Source organism: Babylonia areolata, chromosome 18 (assembly GCF_041734735.1).
Source record: "Babylonia areolata isolate BAREFJ2019XMU chromosome 18, ASM4173473v1, whole genome shotgun sequence".
Classification (NCBI taxonomy): domain Eukaryota; kingdom Metazoa; phylum Mollusca; class Gastropoda; order Neogastropoda; family Buccinidae; genus Babylonia; species Babylonia areolata.
In genome coordinates this window covers 2305717-2325462 of record NC_134893.1, presented here as the reverse complement: position 1 = coordinate 2325462, position 19746 = coordinate 2305717, and the positions used below count along the sequence as shown (strand labels likewise).

Here is a 19746-nt window from a genome sequence, read left to right as displayed (position 1 = left end):
CCACTGCCATCACCACTACCATCACCACTACCATCACCATCACCACTACCATCACCATCACCATCACCACTGCCATCACCACTACCATCACCACTACCATCACCATCACCACTGCCATCACCACTACCATCACCATCACCCACTACCATCACCATCACCACTGCCATCACCACTACCATCACCACTACCATCACCATCACCACTGCCATCACCACTACCATCACCATCACCACTGCCATCACCACTACCATCACCATCACCACTACCATCACCATCACCACTGCCATCACCACTACCATCACCACTACCATCACCACTACCATCACCATCACCATCACCACTACCATCACCATCACCACTACCACCACTACCATCACCACTACCATCACCATCACCACTGCCATCACCACTACCATCACCATCACCACTACCATCACCATCACCATCACCACTACCATCACCACCACCACTACCATCACCACTGCCATCACCATCATCACAACCATCACCATCACCACTACCACCACTACCATCACCATCACCACTACCACCACTACCATCACCATCACCATCACCACTACCATCACCACTACCATCACCACTACCATCACCATCACCACTGCCATCACCACTACCATCACCATCACCACTACCATCACCATCACCACTGCCATCACCACTACCATCACCATCACCACTGCCATCACCATCACCACTACCATCACCACTACCATCACCATCACCACTACCATCACCATCACCACTACCACCACTACCATCACCATCACCACTGCCATCACCATCACCATCACCACTACCACCACTACCATCACCATCACCACTACCATCACCACTACCATCACCATCACCACTACCATCACCACTACCATCACCATCACCACTGCCATCACCACTGCCATCACCATCACCACTGCCATCACCATCACCATCACCACTACCATCACCACTACCATCACCATCACCATCACCATCACCACTGCCATCACCATCACCACTACCATCACCATCACCATCACCATCACCACTACCATCACCATCACCACTACCATCACCACTACCATCACCATCACCACTACCATCACCATCACCACTACCATCACCACTACCATCACCATCACCACTACCATCACCACCACCATCACCATCACCACTACCATCACCATCACCACTACCATCACCATCACCACTACCATCACCATCACCATCACCATCACCACTACCATCACCACTACCATCACCATCACCATCACCACTACCATCACCATCACCACTGCCATCACCATCACCACTGCCATCACCATCACCATCACCACTACCATCACCATCACCACTACCATCACCACTACCATCACCACTGCCATCACCATCACCACTGCCATCACCATCACCACTACCACCACTACCATCACCATCACCACTACCATCACCATCACCACTGCCATCACCACTACCATCACCACTACCATCACCATCACCACTGCCATCACCATCACCATCACCACTACCATCACCATCACCACTACCATCACCACGGCGGGATTGTGGGGTAAAGGGGTATGGAGATGGTGCTGTCAGGATCCGAACTTCAGACCTCACACTCCTCTCAGTTCTCCCTCACTCTCACCATCCATCCATCCATCCATCCATCCATCCATCCATCCATCCATCCATCCATCCATCCATCCATCCACTCCCTCCTGGTGTAAACAACAAGACTCGCTAGTCATTCGGATGAGACGATAAACCGAGGTCCCGTGTGCAGCATGCACTTAGCGCACGTAAAAGAGCCCACGGCAACAAAAGAGTTGTTCCTGGCAAAATTCTGTAGAAAAACCCATTTCGATAGGAAAAACAAATAAAACTGCTCGCAGGAAAAAATACAAAAAAAGGGTGGCACTGTAGTGTAACGACGTGCTCTCCCTGGGGAGAGCAGCCCGAATTTCACACAGAGAAATCTGTTGTGATAAAAAAGAAATACAAATACAAATAATACAAATACTTCTATTACTATCAACAACAACAGCAATCATTCAATCAATGAAAATGATATGATTTGTTTACTGCACGATGCGGGCGGTTCATAAATATTACTACTACTACTACTGCTACTACTGCTCCTACTACTGTCAACGACAGCACCAATCAATCGATGACAATGCCATGACTTGTGACTGCAGGATCTGCCCGTGTTTCCTGGCCTATCTGGCAGCGGCACTTCCCCCCATCTGGCTTGTGGAGCTGGACCGTCTGAACCGCTTCAACGATGCCCTGGGCAGCAGCGGCAACCTCACCTCCCTCGTGCAAGTCAACGGCGTGAGTTGCTTCCCTTCACAGCCCCTCTCCTTGATTAAAGATAGATTTCATTGTTTCTTCACTCCTTCATTTACAAACAAAAACAGTTTTATTAACAAGCTGAAACAACTGGTGTGAGTCGGCCTCTGAGATTTTCCTGTTATATCTCCTGATAGATAACGATTTGATTGTTTATTCACTCCCTTTATCTACAAATTACAATTGGCGTGTGCTGGCATCTTGGGTTGTATTCTTTCATAACCTGCTCCTTAAACATTGGGTTCGTTGTTTATTTCCTCCTTCATTTACAAACAACAGCAACAGACTTGGGTTGGCCTTTGGGGTTTCCCTTTACAGTCAATCTCTGTCAACAACGATTTCATTCTTTATTTACTTCTTTCTTTTCAAACACAACAACGATTTCATTCTTTATTTACTTCTTTCTTTACAAACACAACAACAACATGTTTAGTTGGGGTATGCACAGATCATGAACGGGCAGTCATCAAATTTCAAGTAAATTTCTCGTTGCATGAAGACCGAGTAATCATGATTGAAATGAGAGTGTTTTTTTGTTTTTTTTTGTTTTGTTTGTTTTTGTTTTGTTTTTTACCTACGAAGTGCGGCGAAAGTTAAATGCAATATACGTATTTCAAAACGGCGAAAGTTAAATGCCAGTTACTTTGGTGATAATAAATTTAATCTCATGTTAATATTGATATTAGCATTATTTTACTATTTTATGTACTGTTTGTTTATTTGTTTTATTTCATTATTTCATTACTTACTGTTTATGAATGTTATTTGATACAAGTCATAATATGGTTCATCAGCCGTCATGATAAAATTGAAGTGCAACGTTGTGAGCACAGTATAAGCTTTAAGCTTGTTGATGCTCTTTTGTCATTCATTGCATTGCAATCATGTGTATTGCTGAATAATTAAAGATTATTTAAACCAAATGCAATATACGTATTTCAAAAACGCTTTAGAACAACGGCTGCATTGATTTACTGGATCCGACGGATCCGAAGCAGGATTCACACACACACACACACACACACACACACACACACACACACACACACACACACACTGACACACACACACACACACACACACACACACACACACACACACACACACACACACACACAAGCTCTAGTGTGTTCGTTTCCTGACATGTAATGGGAGACGCTTCTCTCACAATCAATACTTGTAACTTTTATTTAGGAGGGAAAGCATAGTTCTTACATTTCCCCTCAATGTTTGCGAATTTTAGATCCAACACATTTAAAAAAATTTTTAGTTTGATTACGTTTTCTTCATCAGTGTGAATTATATCACAGATACACCTCGTATTTTTGAAAAAATGATAATCTTTATCACACACACACACACACACACACACACACACACACACACACACACACACACACACACACACACACACAAGATACAGATAGATAGATAGATGGATGAATAATAACCAATTAAGTAATCTAAAAAAGAACCAACAAAGTGATTCTCTAAACAGGTCTACTGTCGGAGTATTACATCATTTTTAAGATAGGACTTTTATCAAATCAAATGACAGTTGTGACTTCTTGTTGTTCTGTCCATTGTGACGGAATATGGAGGGGTTTGGGGGAGGGTGGGAGAGAAATCTGTTGAACCATCTCGCATTCACACATTTCGTGGTGATACTCTTCCTAGACGGACCGCAGTGAGTGAATGCAAAAGGATGAAGTTGGCCTTTGGTATTTCCCTCCACACTCCCCTCCCCCCAGTCTTCCTCCGCCACATCCTGAAATTATAATGTCAGACAGACATGCAGACATGCAGACAGACAGGCAGACAGGCAGACAGACAGGCAGACAGGCAGACATGCAGACAGACAGGCAGACATGCAGACAGACAGGCAGACAGGCAGACAGATGCAGGGAGGGAGAGAGAGAGAAAGAGGGTGTTTGTCGCCATGAAGACTGGTCTGGTTATTTTCTCTCACTTTTTTTTAAGCCTGGGAGCAAAGCTGACAGGGAAATTTACAGGCTATTTTCTGTCACACGAGCCAGACGATACGTAGCACAGTACAGTAACACCCACCATCAATTGCCCTTTCAATGTCAAATGTCCTGTTCTGTCCTGTGGAGTGAGACGTAGGGCTTGTGGGTCGTCGTTCCTTTCAGCTATGAACACCAGTTAAAAAGACTTGTTACATGATGACCAGTACCTGTCAAGACGTGTCTGACTGGAACACGCGATGAAATCAGTAAACCTACTCCTTCCACCCGACAGAACGAATGGAAAATGATGTAATGAACCTGTCAGCTCTTGCTCTCTGCCCCGCCCCCCCCCCCACCCACATGCCAAACACAGTCTGCTCCAGTGATTCTCAACAGTTCTTGACTTTATCTTTTCAGCCAGGTGAGCCCAGAGACCATGTTGTTCCTCCTTCACTCTGTTGTGGCTGGACTGAAGTGGATGAAATGAAACACACTGTAGTGGAGCTGATGGCTTAGCTGAATTGCGTAAGCCATCTAAACAGCATCGAGTTTGTTTGGCTTAGAGCAGGTCCCTTAATCCACGGAATCATTTTTACTACTACTACTACTGGCAATACATAAAGTGATATGATTTATACAGCACCTTTCCATGTAAACCACTCTCATTGCTATGTAAATGTAAAATGGACGTGTGTTACATGCATTTAGACACTACAATCAGCGTAAGGGATACACTTAAATGAGACGGATGAACATTCTTAACGCTAGACTAGCTACGATAGCTCTAGAAACCCAGCCGTGCTGAGGATCGGTGCAACAGTCTGCAGGGTGGTTGCTTTATTTCTGGACCTGCGTTTGACAGTCAGGGCACACAGTCCCAGCTTGGTGTGTTGTCTGTCTGTCTGTCTCTTTCTGTCTGCCTGTCTGTTTGTCTGTCTGTCTATCGTTCTGTCTGTCTATATAGCTAGCTGCATCAGTCCATTTCTGTAGCTACATCAGTCCATTTCTGTAGCTACATCAGTCCATTTCTGTAGTTACATCTGTCCATTTCTGTAGCTACATCTGTCCATTTCTGTAGCTACATCAGTCCATAGCTACATCAGTCCATTTCTGTAGCTACATCTGTAGCTGCATCAGTCCATTTCTGTAGCTACATCAGTCCATAGCTACATCAGTCCATTTCTGTAGCTACATCTGTAGCTACATCAGTCCATTTCTGTAGCTACATCTGTCCATTTCTGTAGCTACATCAGTCCATTTCTGTAGCTACATCAGTCCATAGCTACATCAGTCCACTTCTGTAGCTACATCTGTAGCTGCATCAGTCCATAGCTACATCAGTCCATTTCTGTAGCTGCATCGGTCCATTTCTGTAGCTACATCAGTCCATAGCTACATCAGTCCATTTCTGTATCTACATCAGTCCATAGCTACATCAGTCCATTTCTGTATCTACATCAGTCCATTTCTGTAGCTACATCAGTCCATTTCTGTATCTACATCAGTCCATTTCTGTAGCTACATCAGTCCATAGCTACATCAGTCCATTTCTGTATCTACATCAGTCCATAGCTACATCAGTCCATTTCTGTATCTACATCAGTCCATAGCTACATCAGTCCATTTCTGGATCTACATCTGTCCATTTCTGTAGCTACATCAGTCCATTTCTGTAGCTACATCAGTCCATTTCTGTCTCCAGTCGTTCTTCCTTTCGCCATCAGTATAATATACGTTTTTCTTCAGATTTCTCCTGTTGGTTCACTTCTCGCTTTTCTTGTTGTTGTTGTTGTTGTTGTTATTGTTGTTTTCATTGTTGTTGTTGTTGTTGTTCTTGTTGTTGTTGTTATTATTTGTTTATTTTGGAGGGTTGGCTAAAAACAACAACAACAAATAAACAACAACAACAAAAACCAAAACCAAAACAAACATAAATGCAAGATCTATTATCCTCAGAAAATAGAAATTCATTCACTCACTCACTCACTCATGCATCCATTTCATCCACTGTGTGCCGGTTTCAGCTGACGGTGCCCATCAAGCTAGAGCCAGAGGTGTGGGTGTCGGTGATGGAGCAAGCCCTGCTCTTCCTCCTCGTGCTGTGTCGCTGGCTCCTCCCCCGCGGGGACATCACGCGCCACGAGCTGTCACAGCTGCTCTTCGTCTTCATGGGCATCGCCTCCGACAACATGGAGCTGTTCGAGCTGTTCGACGAGACAGAGGTGCGCAAGGACCGGATCCTGACCTACACCATTCTGGCCGTGTGGTCCCTCAGCCTGCTGCAGTTCGTCATGGTGCTGACGTCCACCAGGAGCTCCCGCAAGGCCCAGGTCACCCACGACCCCCGCACCACCACCACCACCACCAGCAGCGAGGGCAGAGAAGGCGGCAGGCGTGGCGGCGATCAAAAGAAGAAGAAGAAACGAAGCATGTTGGAGATCATTTTCGCCACGGAGATCTGGAGCCTGATGTTCAGCATTCTGGTGCAGGACGGTCCTTACGCTGCCGTCCGCATTTACACGTTGGTGAGGTACGACCTCCTTACGTACTCCATCATCTTCTTCATCTGCAAGAACCTGCTGGTCATCTGCCTCGTGCTCTACCGCCTCGTCGTCATCTTTCTCTACAAGTGCAGCGCCAGTGACAAGGAGGAGGAGGAGGACGAGGAGGAGGAGAAAGAGAGGAGGATGGACAAGGGACAGACAACTGCTGCCCAGCTCGCGAAGGAGCGGCAAGGTGGGGGCGGAGCCAGCTTCCACAACCCCCGTACTGCCGCTCCGACATCTGAACATGGACACCACCATCTCCGACATCTGAACATGGACACCACCATCTCCGACATCTGAACATGGACACCAACATCTGAACATGGACACCAACACCTCCGACATCTGAACATGGACACCAACATCACCGACATCTGAACATGGACACCAACACCACCGACATCTGAACATGGACACCAACATCTGAACATGGACACCAACATCTGAACATGGACACCAACACCACCGACATCTGAACATGGACACCAACATCACCGACATCTGAACATGGACACCAACACCACCAACATCTGAACATGGACACCAACACCACCGACATCTGAACATGGACACCAACATCTGAACATGGACACCAACATCACCGACATCTGAACATGGACACCACCATCTCCGACATCTGAACATGGACACCAACACCACCGACATCTGAACATGGACACCACCATCTCCGACATCTGAACATGGACACCAACACCACCGACATCTGAACATGGACTACAGCATCAGAGATCGTCATGACTATGCACATGAACGGAACACCAACTTTCCGTCCCAAGTGGTTTGTTGGACAGTGCTGATCTGACACTCCCAGCTGTTCCTTCGCCGAGGAATCCCCCCCCCCCCCCCCCAGCCCCCATGTCCCTCACCCCCTGCAACTGTTCATTTAACACAACCAACGTTTACTCGTTTGTTTTCGTCCCGTCTCTATCCTGCACATGACGTGGAGTGAACCATCGTGAACATTGTCACATCACTGATTGCTTCTCCTTTCTTCCCAGGCCGTCTGTTGTCCTTTGACACTTGTGTCTGTTCCCTCCAGTCTTCCGTCTCGTTTTCTTTGGCACTGCTGAACACTCATCTTGCCTTGAGGCGGTGTGTGTGTGTGTGTGTGTGTGTGTGTGTGTGTGTGTGTGTGTGTGTGTGTGTGTGTGTGTGTGAAGATGGATGTGACAAGGAGGGGTGTGTGTGTGTGTGTGTGTGTGTGTGTGAAGATGGATGGGACAAGGAGGGGTGTTGGTGTGTGTGTCTGTGCAGTTTGGGACTGAAGAGGATGGGTAGTTTGGGTGTGGTGTTTGAAGATTCACTTTATTGCCAGTATTTTTCGACATTAGGTTGTGAATGAGAAATGATCACCGCTGCTGCTGTAACTGTTTGTTTATTATTATCATTGCTATTACTCATACCATTACTGCCACCACCACTACTACCACTGCTACTGCTTCTGCCGATGGAACTACTGCATCTGCAAACAAAACATTTATGTTGGAGAAAAGAACTTTTGGGTTGTACATCCTTGTTTTTGCCGACGGCCTGTGAATTAGCTGGTTGGTTTGTTCATCAGTTAGTTACACATAGGTTCACTTTGCTGTGTGGAAAGTTTGATCTACTTGACATTATTCGTGTACACACTTCTTCTCTTTTTACACTCACCTTTTGCTTGTTGTTGATTTGTCGCTTTGACTGAAATGAAAACGTCTTGTTCATCTCTGGTGTACAACTCACTTTATGTTTTCGTTTTAAAGACTTATTCATTCAACATTGATTCTCTCTCTCTCTCTCTCTCTCTCTCTCTCTCTCTCTCTCGCTCGATCGCTCTCCCTTCCTCTCTCGTTACTCAGATTTGGACTTTCAGTTAGATTATATCCTGTAACTATAGTTTTCTCAGTTATTTATGCAGAATCATGGAACTGGATGTCTAGTGTAAGCAGGTGTTTTTTTTTTCAACTTTAAATGCAAGTTTTGTGTATAACCTGATTTCGAGTTCATTCCACTGGAGATGGTGAAGAAAAAACAGTACTTCACGTTCTCTGAAAGTATTGAAGGACAGTGTTACCTATATAGTTATTCTGCTCACAGCCAATGGTTTCGAATCAAGTGTCTTGCATTTTGTCTGAAAGGGGAGTAACCTTGTTGCTGACTGCAGCAGGAAAAGAGAGAATGCTTTCCCTTCCTACAACTGACAATCAAAGGCCTTCGAAGGCCGCTGAAAGCAGGTTGTGGAAAAAAAAAATTAAAAAGGAGATAATGGTTTGCGTGTATTACATGTTAAGATATGTTTAAATATAATAAACTGATGAAATGTACAGCCTGCCGCGCATGTATGTATGTTTGACAATGTGTGTGTGTAAGGGACATTGATAAGATAGAAGAGAAACGAAACGAAACGAAAATAAACAACTCCAACCGAACAAACTTGACCTTAAGGGTGTAGACGCCAATAGGTCGTTAAACTCCAATAGTCGTCGACGAATGGAATTTTTATTTCATGAGGGCAGTGGACACGACTGCCTTTTGTATTTACACCTAGCCCTCACGAGAAAACAGTCAAGAAACGAAACACACACAAATGAAAATAAGAAATGTATAAGTGAAAGCAGGGTATAAATATGTGAGAGAGAGAGAGAGAGAGAGAGAGAGAGAGAGGAGTCTTCAAAATTAAACTTCTCCCTCAGTGACGAAGATGACGATGACGATTTAGAGACTTCTGATCCAACACCCATCGTGATCATCAGTGATCAGGGTTCCAGGTCCCGTTTCGGCATGGTGACGTGTCTTTGGGGAAGGACTTTACTCCGATTATTCTCACTGCACCCAGGTGTTGAATGGGTACCTGACATGTCGGGGAAGGGGATTTTACAATTAAATCCTGCCGAGAAAATAGTGGCGAATGTGCGATTTTCCTTTTTTTTTTTCTTTTTTTTTTCGCCGAGTGTTGCTGAGCCCAGCACACAGCTACAGTGACTTCACTGCCTGATGGCTGCACCCGGCTGTGGCACCTTCCACTTCTAGCAACACACCCACAGGTGAGGTCATCAGCAACACACCCACAGGTGAGGTCATCAGGTCATCAGCAACACACCCACAGGTGAGGTCATCAGCAACACACCCATAGGTGAGGTCATCAGCAACACACCCACAGGTGAGGTCATCAGCAACACACCCACAGGTGAGGTCATCAGGTCATCAGCAACACACCCACAGGTGAGGTCATCAGCAACACACCCATAGGTGAGGTCATCAGCAACACACCCACAGGTGAGGTCATCAGGTCATCAGCAACACACCCACAGGGGAGGTCATCAGCAACACACCCACAGGTGAGGTCATCAGCAACACACCCACAGGTGAGGTCATCAGGTCATCAGCAACACACCCACAGGTGAGGTCATCAGCAACACACCCACAGGTGAGGTCATCAGCAACACATCCATCAGGTCATCAGCAACACACCCACAGTTGAGGTCATCAGCAACACACCCACAGGTGAGGTCATCAGCAACACAGTCCACAGGTGAGGTCATCAGCAACACAGTCCACAGGTGAGGTCATCATTTGGAGGGCACTACGGACATCGACGTGAACGCACGCACGTTCACTTTTTCCTAACAGTCTTTGAACCTCAGTTGATGACTATGACGACCAGTGTGTGTCGCCACGTGTCAGTGTCCTGCCTGCCTACGTTTGGACGACGAGAGAATCTGACCCCACGACATCATTCGTCAGCATTTTCTTCCCCTCCACTGGACCTTGAGGGTGGTCTGGACGCTAGTCATTATGAGACGATAAACCGAGGTCATGCGGTGTGTAGTGTACATTTGACGCTCGTAAAAAAAGGGCAACAGAAGGGTTGTTCCTGGCAAAATTCTGTAGAAAGTTCCACTCTGATAGGAAAGCAAACACATCTGTAGGCAGAAAAAAAGTTCCACTTTGATAGGAAAGCAAACACATGTGCAGGCAGAAAAAAAGTTCCACTTTGATAGGAAAGCAAATACATGTTCAGGCAGGGAAAAAAGTTCCACTTTGATAGGAAAGCAAATACATGTTCAGGCAGGGAAAAAAGTTCCACTTTGATAGGAAAGCAAATACGTGTTCAGGCAGGGAAAAAAGTTCCACTTTGATAGGAAAGCAAATACATGTTCAAGCAGGGAAAAAAGTTCCACTTTGATAGGAAAGCAAATACATGTTCAGGCAGGTAAAAAAGTTCCACTTTGATAGGAAAGCAAATACATGTTCAGGCAGAAAAAAAAAGTTCCACTTTGATAGGAAAGCAAACACATGTTCAGGCAGGGAAAAAAGCTCCACTTTGATAGGAAAGCAAATACATGTTCAGGCAGAAAAAAAAAGTTCCACTTTGATAGAAAAGCAAATACATGTTCAGGCAGAAAAAAAAAGGTCCACTTTGATAGGAAAGCAAATACATGTTCAGGCAGAAAAAAAAAGTTCCACTTTGATAGGAAAGCAAATACATGTTCAGGCAGGGAAAAAAGTTCCACTTTGATAGGAAAGCAAATACATGTTCAGGCAGGGAAAAAAGTTCCACTTTGATAGGAAAGCAAATACATGTTCAGGCAGGGAAAAAAGCTCCACTTTGATAGGAAAGCAAATACATGTTCAGGCAGGGAAAAAAGTTCCACTTTGATAGGAAAGCAAATACATGTTCAGGCAGGGAAAAAAGCTCCACGTTGACAGGAAAGCAAATACATGTTCAGGCAGGGAAAAAAGTTCCACTTTGATAGGAAAGCAACACATGTGCAGGCAGAAAAAAAAAGTTCCACTTTGATAGGAAAGCAAACACATGTTCAGGCAGAAAAAAAAGTTCCACTTTGATAGGAAAGCAACACATGTTCAGGCAGAAAAAAAAGTTCCACTTTGATAGGAAAGCAATACATGTGCAGGCAGGGAAAAAAGTTCCACTTTGATAGGAAAGCAATACATGTTCAGGCAGGGAAAAAAGTTCCACTTTGATAGGAAAGCAAATACATGTTCAAGCAGGGAAAAAAGTTCCACTTTGATAGGAAAGCAAATACATGTTCAGGCAGGGAACAAAGTTCCACTTTGATAGGAAAGCAAATACATGTTCAAGCAGGGAAAAAAGTTCCACTTTGATAGGAAAGCAAATACATGTTCAGGCAGGGAAAAAAGCTCCACGTTGACAGGAAAGCAAATACATGTTCAGGCAGGGAAAAAAGCTCCACGTTGACAGGAAAGCAAACACATGTGCAGGCAGGGAAAAAAGTTCCACTTTGATAGGAAAGCAAACACATGTTCAGGCAGGGAAAAAAGTTCCACTTGACAACAACATGTTCAGGCAGGGAAAAAAGTTCCACGTTGACAGGAAAGCAAATACATGTTCAGGCAGGGAAAAAAGTTCCACTTTGATAGGAAAGCAAATACATGTTCAGGCAGGGAAAAAAGTTCCACTTTGATAGGAAAGCAAATACATGTTCAGGCAGGGAAAAAAGTTCCACTTTGATAGGAAAGCAAATACATGTTCAGGCAGGGAACAAAGTTCCACTTTGATAGGAAAGCAACACATGTTCAGGCAGGGAAAAAAGTTCCACTTTGATAGGAAAGCAAATACATGTTCAGGCAGGGAAAAAAGTTCCACTTTGATAGGAAAGCAAATACATGTTCAGGCAGGGAAAAAAGTTCCACTTTGATAGGAAAGCAAATACATGTTCAGGCAGGGAAAAAAGTTCCACTTTGATAGGAAAGCAAATACATGTTCAGGCAGGGAAAAAAGTTCCACTTTGATAGGAAAGCAAATACATGTTCAGGCAGGGAAAAAAGTTCCACTTTGATAGGAAAGCAAACACATGTTCAGGCAGGGAAAAAAGTTCCACTTTGATAGGAAAGCAAACACATGTTCAGGCAGGGAAAAAAGTTCCACTTTGATAGGAAAGCAAACACATGTTCAGGCAGGGAAAAAAGTTCCACTTTGATAGGAAAGCAAACACATGTTCAGGCAGGGAAAAAAGTTCCACTTTGATAGGAAAGCAAATACATGTTCAGGCAGGGAAAAAAGTTCCACTTTGATAGGAAAGCAAATACATGTTCAGGCAGGGAAAAAAGTTCCACTTTGATAGGAAAGCAAACACATATGCAGGCAGGGAAAAAAGTTCCACTTTGATAGGAAAGCAAACACATATGCAGGCAGGGAAAAAAGTTCCACTTTGATAGGAAAGCAAACACATATGCAGGCAGGGAAAAAAGTTCCACTTTGATAGGAATGCAAATACATGTTCAGGCAGGGAAAAAAGTTCCACTTTGATAGGAAAGCAACACATGTTCAGGCAGGGAAAAAAGTTCCACTTTGATAGGAAAGCAAACACATGTTCAGGCAGGGAAAAAAGTTCCACTTTGATAGGAAAGCAATACATGTGCAGGCAGGGAAAAAAGTTCCACTTTGATAGGAAAGCAATACATGTTCAGGCAGGGAAAAAAGTTCCACTTTGATAGGAAAGCAATACATGTGCAGGGAAAAAAGTTCCACTTTGATAGGAAAGCAATACATGTGCAGGGAAAAAAGGATAAAAAAGGGTGACTGCACTGTAGCGACGTGCTCTCCCAGGGGAGAGCAGCTTGAATTTCACAGAGAGATATATGTTGTGGCAAAAGAGTAATGCACTACACTACACTGCACTGCACTACATTAAAACACGATATAATACAATACGATTAACAAGCTTCGATGTGATTGAGATCGCCGGGTAATGCATCTGTATGCAATTTCGACAAAGTTCGTCAAGAGGGTTCTGAAATGATTACATGAACAGTCAAACCTTTTATGGGCGTTATAACCTTTAACAATGGGAAAATTGAAAAGATTTTTTCCAGTAAGATCGAAAAATGTCGGACTTAAAAAAGTACGTATTTCAATGCTGTAAACAACAATGGACGAAATGTATTTAATACTGTCATGGCGCAAAAAAAATCCCCCCAAAACAACACCAAAAAAATAACAACACCCCCCCTCCTCCCCCCACATTTTTGTTAACTCTTCGCCTGTACACGCAATGTGTGGATTAGCATCTATGTGGAGACACGTGCGTGACTGAGAGAGAGAGAGAGAGACAGAGAGTGAGAGAGAGAGAGACAGAGAGAGAGAGAGAGAGAGTGTATGTGCGTGTTTCACCACAACACAAAAGGCAAGTCAGCGACAGTATCAAAATAACTTTAATATTGGAATAAGTTGCATAGAAAAGTCTAGACATGAACAAGCAAAACAAACAATATTAATTCAAACACACATCAGGCAGACACATATCGATGGAGTCAGGCTTTCAAAGCACACTGCAGTGTTATCAACCACCCTTGCCTATACCAAGAGCTGGAGAAAATCAGCATCCAATGATATGAAGTCCAAATGCTTGTGGATTTGGGTTTCTCCAGTGTTAAAACACTGCCATTGCAAATATTGTGATACTGCGAGCATTATGGTATATTTTTTTATATTCTGTTATGTATGGATACCTTTTTTGTGACCATTTAATGCCAAATTAACTTTTGTAGTACCATTTTAGGATCCTTTAAATGTTTACAGTAATACATGACAGTAATATTTTTTCTTTACCTAAAACTGCCCTGTTCATCAATATGGACGCCTATATCATGATCAAGTCAAACAGTTTCTGATACAAAAATAGACACAAGTATGATTACATTACACGTGTTTCTGGGTTTAAAAAGTATACACAACCACCATTCAGTTCCGTCACACTGTAGAACATAGGGTTACCCATGAAAAAAAATAAAAGGGTAGAACGCTTCATTCTAACACACGATTTAACCAGGGCACCACCATCAGTTTTTATATCTCACAGGTATTTAGTATTGAAGCTGTCACCGTTATCCAAACTAAACAGTTAAGTGTATGGCAGTGCGCGCGCGCGCGAGCGCGCGTGTGTGCCGGTGTGTGTGTGTGTGTGTGTGTGTGTGTGTGTGTGTGCTCGCACGCGTCCGTGCGTGCGTGGGTGAGCGGTGCGAGCGCACCCATGCATGACTTTTTTTTTCCTCATTCATAAGTACACATTTCATATCAAACGCAGTTTTGATCTTGTTTACGGTAAACACAACCAGACAGACATGACCCAGCACCAAGTGGTTGAAAACACACCAGTAATTAAGTTCTATGCACACTGTATCAGTCAAACATGGCATCAACATGACAACCCAACACTGACGGCAAACACACGACGGAAACAGGACTGCCAAACATCCGGGGGGACACAGAACGAGCGTCCCTCCCCCCCCAAACCCCCTCCCCGGCAAAAAATACAGAGTAACGACAACATCAGACCGCCTCCATCAAGGAGAAAAAGAGTGCTGTCGTCCCACTGAATAACATCTTCTACAATGAAGTGTAACAACATTATATGTATATATAACATGCATACATAACATAAGGCAATGGAATATTTATTCAGATTACACCAAGCGATGATCTCCCCCAGCCCCCACTTTTTTATTTCTTTTTTTTTTCTCAAGTATTTGTTACACTTCCTGATTCAGTAGCACAGTGATGGACAACATAAACTTTCCGACCACAACCCGCTCATGCTTATTCCCTCTGGATCACACGCCTTCCCCACGTTTTGATGTGTTTTGGTTTTGTTGTCTTATGAACCACAACCGTTCTACACGCCTTGATCTATTCTCATTTTCGTTTAAAAAAAAGTTAAACATATAATAATAGTTGTACCCTCGTCGCTGTGACGACATCCACTGAGGGGACAGAGATACAGAGACAGCTAGAGATACAGAGACAGCTAGAGATACAGAGACAGATAGAGATACAGCTAGAGATACAGAGACAGCTAGAGATACAGCTAGAGATACAGAGACAGCTAGAGATACAGCTAGAGATACAGAGACAGCTAGAGATACAGCTAGAGATACAGAGACAGACAGAGATACAGCTAGAGATACAGAGACAGCTAGAGATACAGAGACAGCTAGAGATACAGCTAGAGATACAGAGACAGCTAGAGATACAGCTAGAGATACAGAGACAGCTAGAGATACAGAGACAGCTAGAGAGACAGCTAGAGATACAGAGACAGCTAGAGATACAGAGACAGATAGAGATACAGCTAGAGATACAGAGACAGCTAGAGATACAGCTAGAGATACAGAGACAGACAGAGACAGCTAGAGATACAGCTAGAGATACAGAGACAGCTAGAGATACAGAGACAGCTAGAGAGACAGCTAGAGAGACAGAGACAGCTAGAGATACAGAGACAGCTAGAGATACAGAGACAGAGATACAGAGACAGCTAGAGATACAGAGACAGAGATACAGAGACAGCTAGAGATACAGAGACAGCTGAAATGAGAGACTGTTGTGTGGGCCCTGCATCCAACACGTTACTGTTGTGTGGGCCCTGCATCCATCACGTTACTGTTGTGTGGGCCCTGCATCCATCACGTTACTGTTGTGTGGGCCCTGCATCCAACACGTTACTGTTGTGTGGGCCCTGCATCCAACACGTTACTGTTGTGTGGGCCCTGCATCCAACACGTTACTGTTGTGCTCAGTATCTCTCTCACAATGCTCACTGTCTGTCCATCTCAACGGATCCTTACTCTGACTGCAGGCACCACTCTAGCTGTCACTTCACTAGCGCTGTGATTAGGGTGTCGAGGACATGTGGTTTGCCAGGGTGGGTGAATGATTCATCAACACCACAACAATTTCCTACGCCTTTGAACATTGGTGCAATAAAATCTCATCTGCCTCTTAAATGGTAGGCCGAGTTGTGGAATTCTCAGTCTGAACTGAAGTCAGATCGGGTCATCAAAGAAAGAACAACAGGGGAAATAATTCACACGACTTCGCTGACAGAACTCGGGGTCCTCGTGTGTCCATCAAAACGTCTGAGTGGAAATATGCCAATGACTCCTCACCTTCCGACTGGTGGTTTTACGAACAAGAGAGACAGAGAGAGAGAGAGAGAGAGAGAGAGACAGAGAGAGAGAGAGAGAGAGCTAACCATATTGTCATCAATACTACCGCTAGAAATAAACTTTGAATTGTATGCTGGAGACAGAGGTGTGTAGGAGAAAGGTGCAAGAAACTCGATGTGGAAATGATCAACAGGGCTGTGGGGGGCTGGCTGGTAGTCATGCCTTGTACACTGCTGGGTCTCCATCTGCAAAATGAAAAAAAAGGATTGACATAATTACAGCAAATGATATAATTCATGATGGTACATCAAATTTCGCTGTCAGTGAAACGTCCATGTCATTGATTGACTGATTGATTGATATGGATACTAACATAGTGCCTGTCCTCGGTCGGAGACCAAGCTCTAAGCGCTTTACGAACACAGAGTCATTTGCACAACAGGCTGCTACCCGGGTAGAGCCAACTGACGGCTGCCACTGGGCGCTCATCATTCGTTTCCTGTGTCATTCAATCAGATTTCAGGCATGCACACATACACACTCAGACAGACATGTAACATCATTTATGATTGTGCATCAAATTTCGCTGTCAGTGAAACGTCATCACATTCATCACTCACAGTGGTTAGCCTTCTCATCACGATTGTTAGGGAGTCACGGACACTGACCGCTGACAATGACTTCAGGGTGATCAGTATCACGATGGGTAGGGGAGTCACGGACACTGACCGCTGACAATGACTTCAGGGTGATCAGTATCACGATGGGTAGGGGAGTCACGGACACTGACCGCTGACAATGACTTCAGGGTGATCAGTATCACGAGCGTGTCAGTGCAGAATGTACACGCCATTATCAGTCGGCGACGATATTGCCAAATTCTTATATATATATATATATATATATATATATATATATATATATATATATATATATATATATATATATGTTTTTTAAATAGTTTAAGTTGGGGGTGTCCCCCTCGAATTTGGGGCAGCCCAAATTTCACACAAAAGAAATATGTTGTGACAAACTGTAATACGATACAATAAATACTTCCCTGGCTATACTCACTAAGCACCCCTCCCATCCCCCCCCCGCCATCCCCTGTCAAACAGACCACTCCTGTCACCCGAATTTCATACATAGTGTGATACAACACAACACAACACAACACAAAACAAAACAATACAATGCAACAAAATACAACACAATGCAATACAACACAGTGCAATATAATGAAATGCAATTCAATACAATACAATGCAGTACAATGCAGTACGATGCAATATAACACAATGCAACTCAACACAATGCAATACAATACTATACAATACAGCACAGCACAATACAACACAATACAATACAGCACAACACAACACAATACAGCACAACACAACACAATACAATACAGCACAACACAATACAACACAACACAATATAATACAACGCAATACAATATAATACAACACAACACAATACAATACAACACAACACAATACAGCACAACACAATACAGTAAAGCACAACACTACGATACAACACAACACAATACAATGCAGCGCAATACAATACAACACAACACAACACAATACAGCACAACACAACACAATACAGCACAACACAACACAATACAGCACAACACAACACAATACAACACAACACAACACAATACAGCACAACACAACACAATACAGCACAACACAACACAATACAGCACAACACAACACAATACAACACAACACAACACAACACAATACAGCACAACACAACACAATACAACACAACACAACACAATACAACACAACACAACACAACACAATACAGCACAACACAACACAATACAACACAACACAATACAATACAGCACAACACAATACAATACAACGCAGCACAAACCAGCACCATGTCTCCCCGTGCTGTGACTCACCACTCATGGTGTAGGTGGTGTGTTCAAACACCTGCTGGGTCTGTGCAGGGAGCATCATCCTGGGGTTGGCGGGGCCCGGGAAGGGCGGGTGTCCCTTGCTGCTGTAGGCCGGCCCTGCAGCCCCGAAGTCGTCAAAGCCCCGGGTGGACATACGGGTGGCGATGCTGGCTCGCTCGTCGGACGTTTCGTGTGGGAAGGGCGCTTTGTTCCGCTGTCGTTTTCTGTAAGGGGGGCGGGGGGTGAGGGGGGAGGGGGGGAGGGGGAGAGGTACAAGACAAGGCTTAGTCTTTTTTAGGACAATGACTCTCAGACTAGAAGGCAAAATTGCACTGGCTCTTAGTGCTGCAGCCTTAGGGGCTAGCTGGCCTTTGGGGACAGACAAGACAGACGGACAGACAAGACAGACAGACGAACAGACAAGACAGACAGACGACAAGACAGACAGACAAACAGACAAGACAGACGAACAGACAAGACAGACAGATGAAGAGACAATTAGAAGAAGGTAACATTCGTTGGTATAGGTTCTGCGATTCTGGATACACGATCAAAAAAACCCATCAGAAGTCCCAATAAAGCGTTGAATCTACTTGTACGTGTGGATGGTTTGACACCATCTTCCTCAGCACAGCTGCCGCAAGGAAGGGTGGTATGACACCATCTTCCTCAGCACAGCTGCCGTAAGGAAGGGTGGTATGACACCATCTTCCTCAGCACAGCTGCCGTAAGGAAGGGTGGTATGACACCATCTTCCTCAGCACAGCTGCCGTAAGGAAGGGTGGAATGACACCATCTTCCTCAGCACAGCTGCCGTAAGGAAGGGTGGTATGACATCATCTTCCTCAGCACAGCTGCCGGAAGGAAGGGTGGTATGACACCATCTTCCTCAGCACAGCTACCGTAAGGAAGGGTGGTTTGACACCATCTTCCTCAGCACAGCTGCCGTAAGGAAGGGTGGTATGACACCATCTTCCTCAGCACAGCTGCCGTAAGGAAGGGTGGTATGACACCATCTTCCTCA

General features: G+C 44.4%; 2 protein-coding genes across 2 annotated transcripts in view; one reads left to right on the top strand and one right to left on the bottom strand.

Moving 5' to 3' along the window:
• LOC143292356 (transmembrane protein 26-like) overlaps positions 1-7592 on the top strand; it is a 34360-nt gene extending 26768 nt beyond the window's left edge. Inside the window, exons 2-3 of the mRNA XM_076602551.1 lie at positions 2199-2334; positions 6344-7592. Coding sequence (XP_076458666.1) covers positions 2199-2334; positions 6344-7165 — 958 coding nt within the window. The 3' untranslated portion in view covers positions 7166-7592. The remainder of the gene's footprint in view (positions 1-2198; positions 2335-6343) is intronic.
• A 6460-nt stretch (positions 7593-14052) lies between these two features.
• The window catches only part of LOC143293161 (uncharacterized), a 212381-nt gene continuing 206687 nt past the window's right edge, over positions 14053-19746 (bottom strand). The window contains exons 74-75 of the mRNA XM_076604084.1: positions 18726-18946; positions 14053-17040 (exon numbers count right to left, since the gene is read on the bottom strand). Of these exons, the coding sequence (XP_076460199.1) occupies positions 17012-17040; positions 18726-18946 (250 nt within the window). The 3' untranslated portion in view covers positions 14053-17011. The remainder of the gene's footprint in view (positions 17041-18725; positions 18947-19746) is intronic.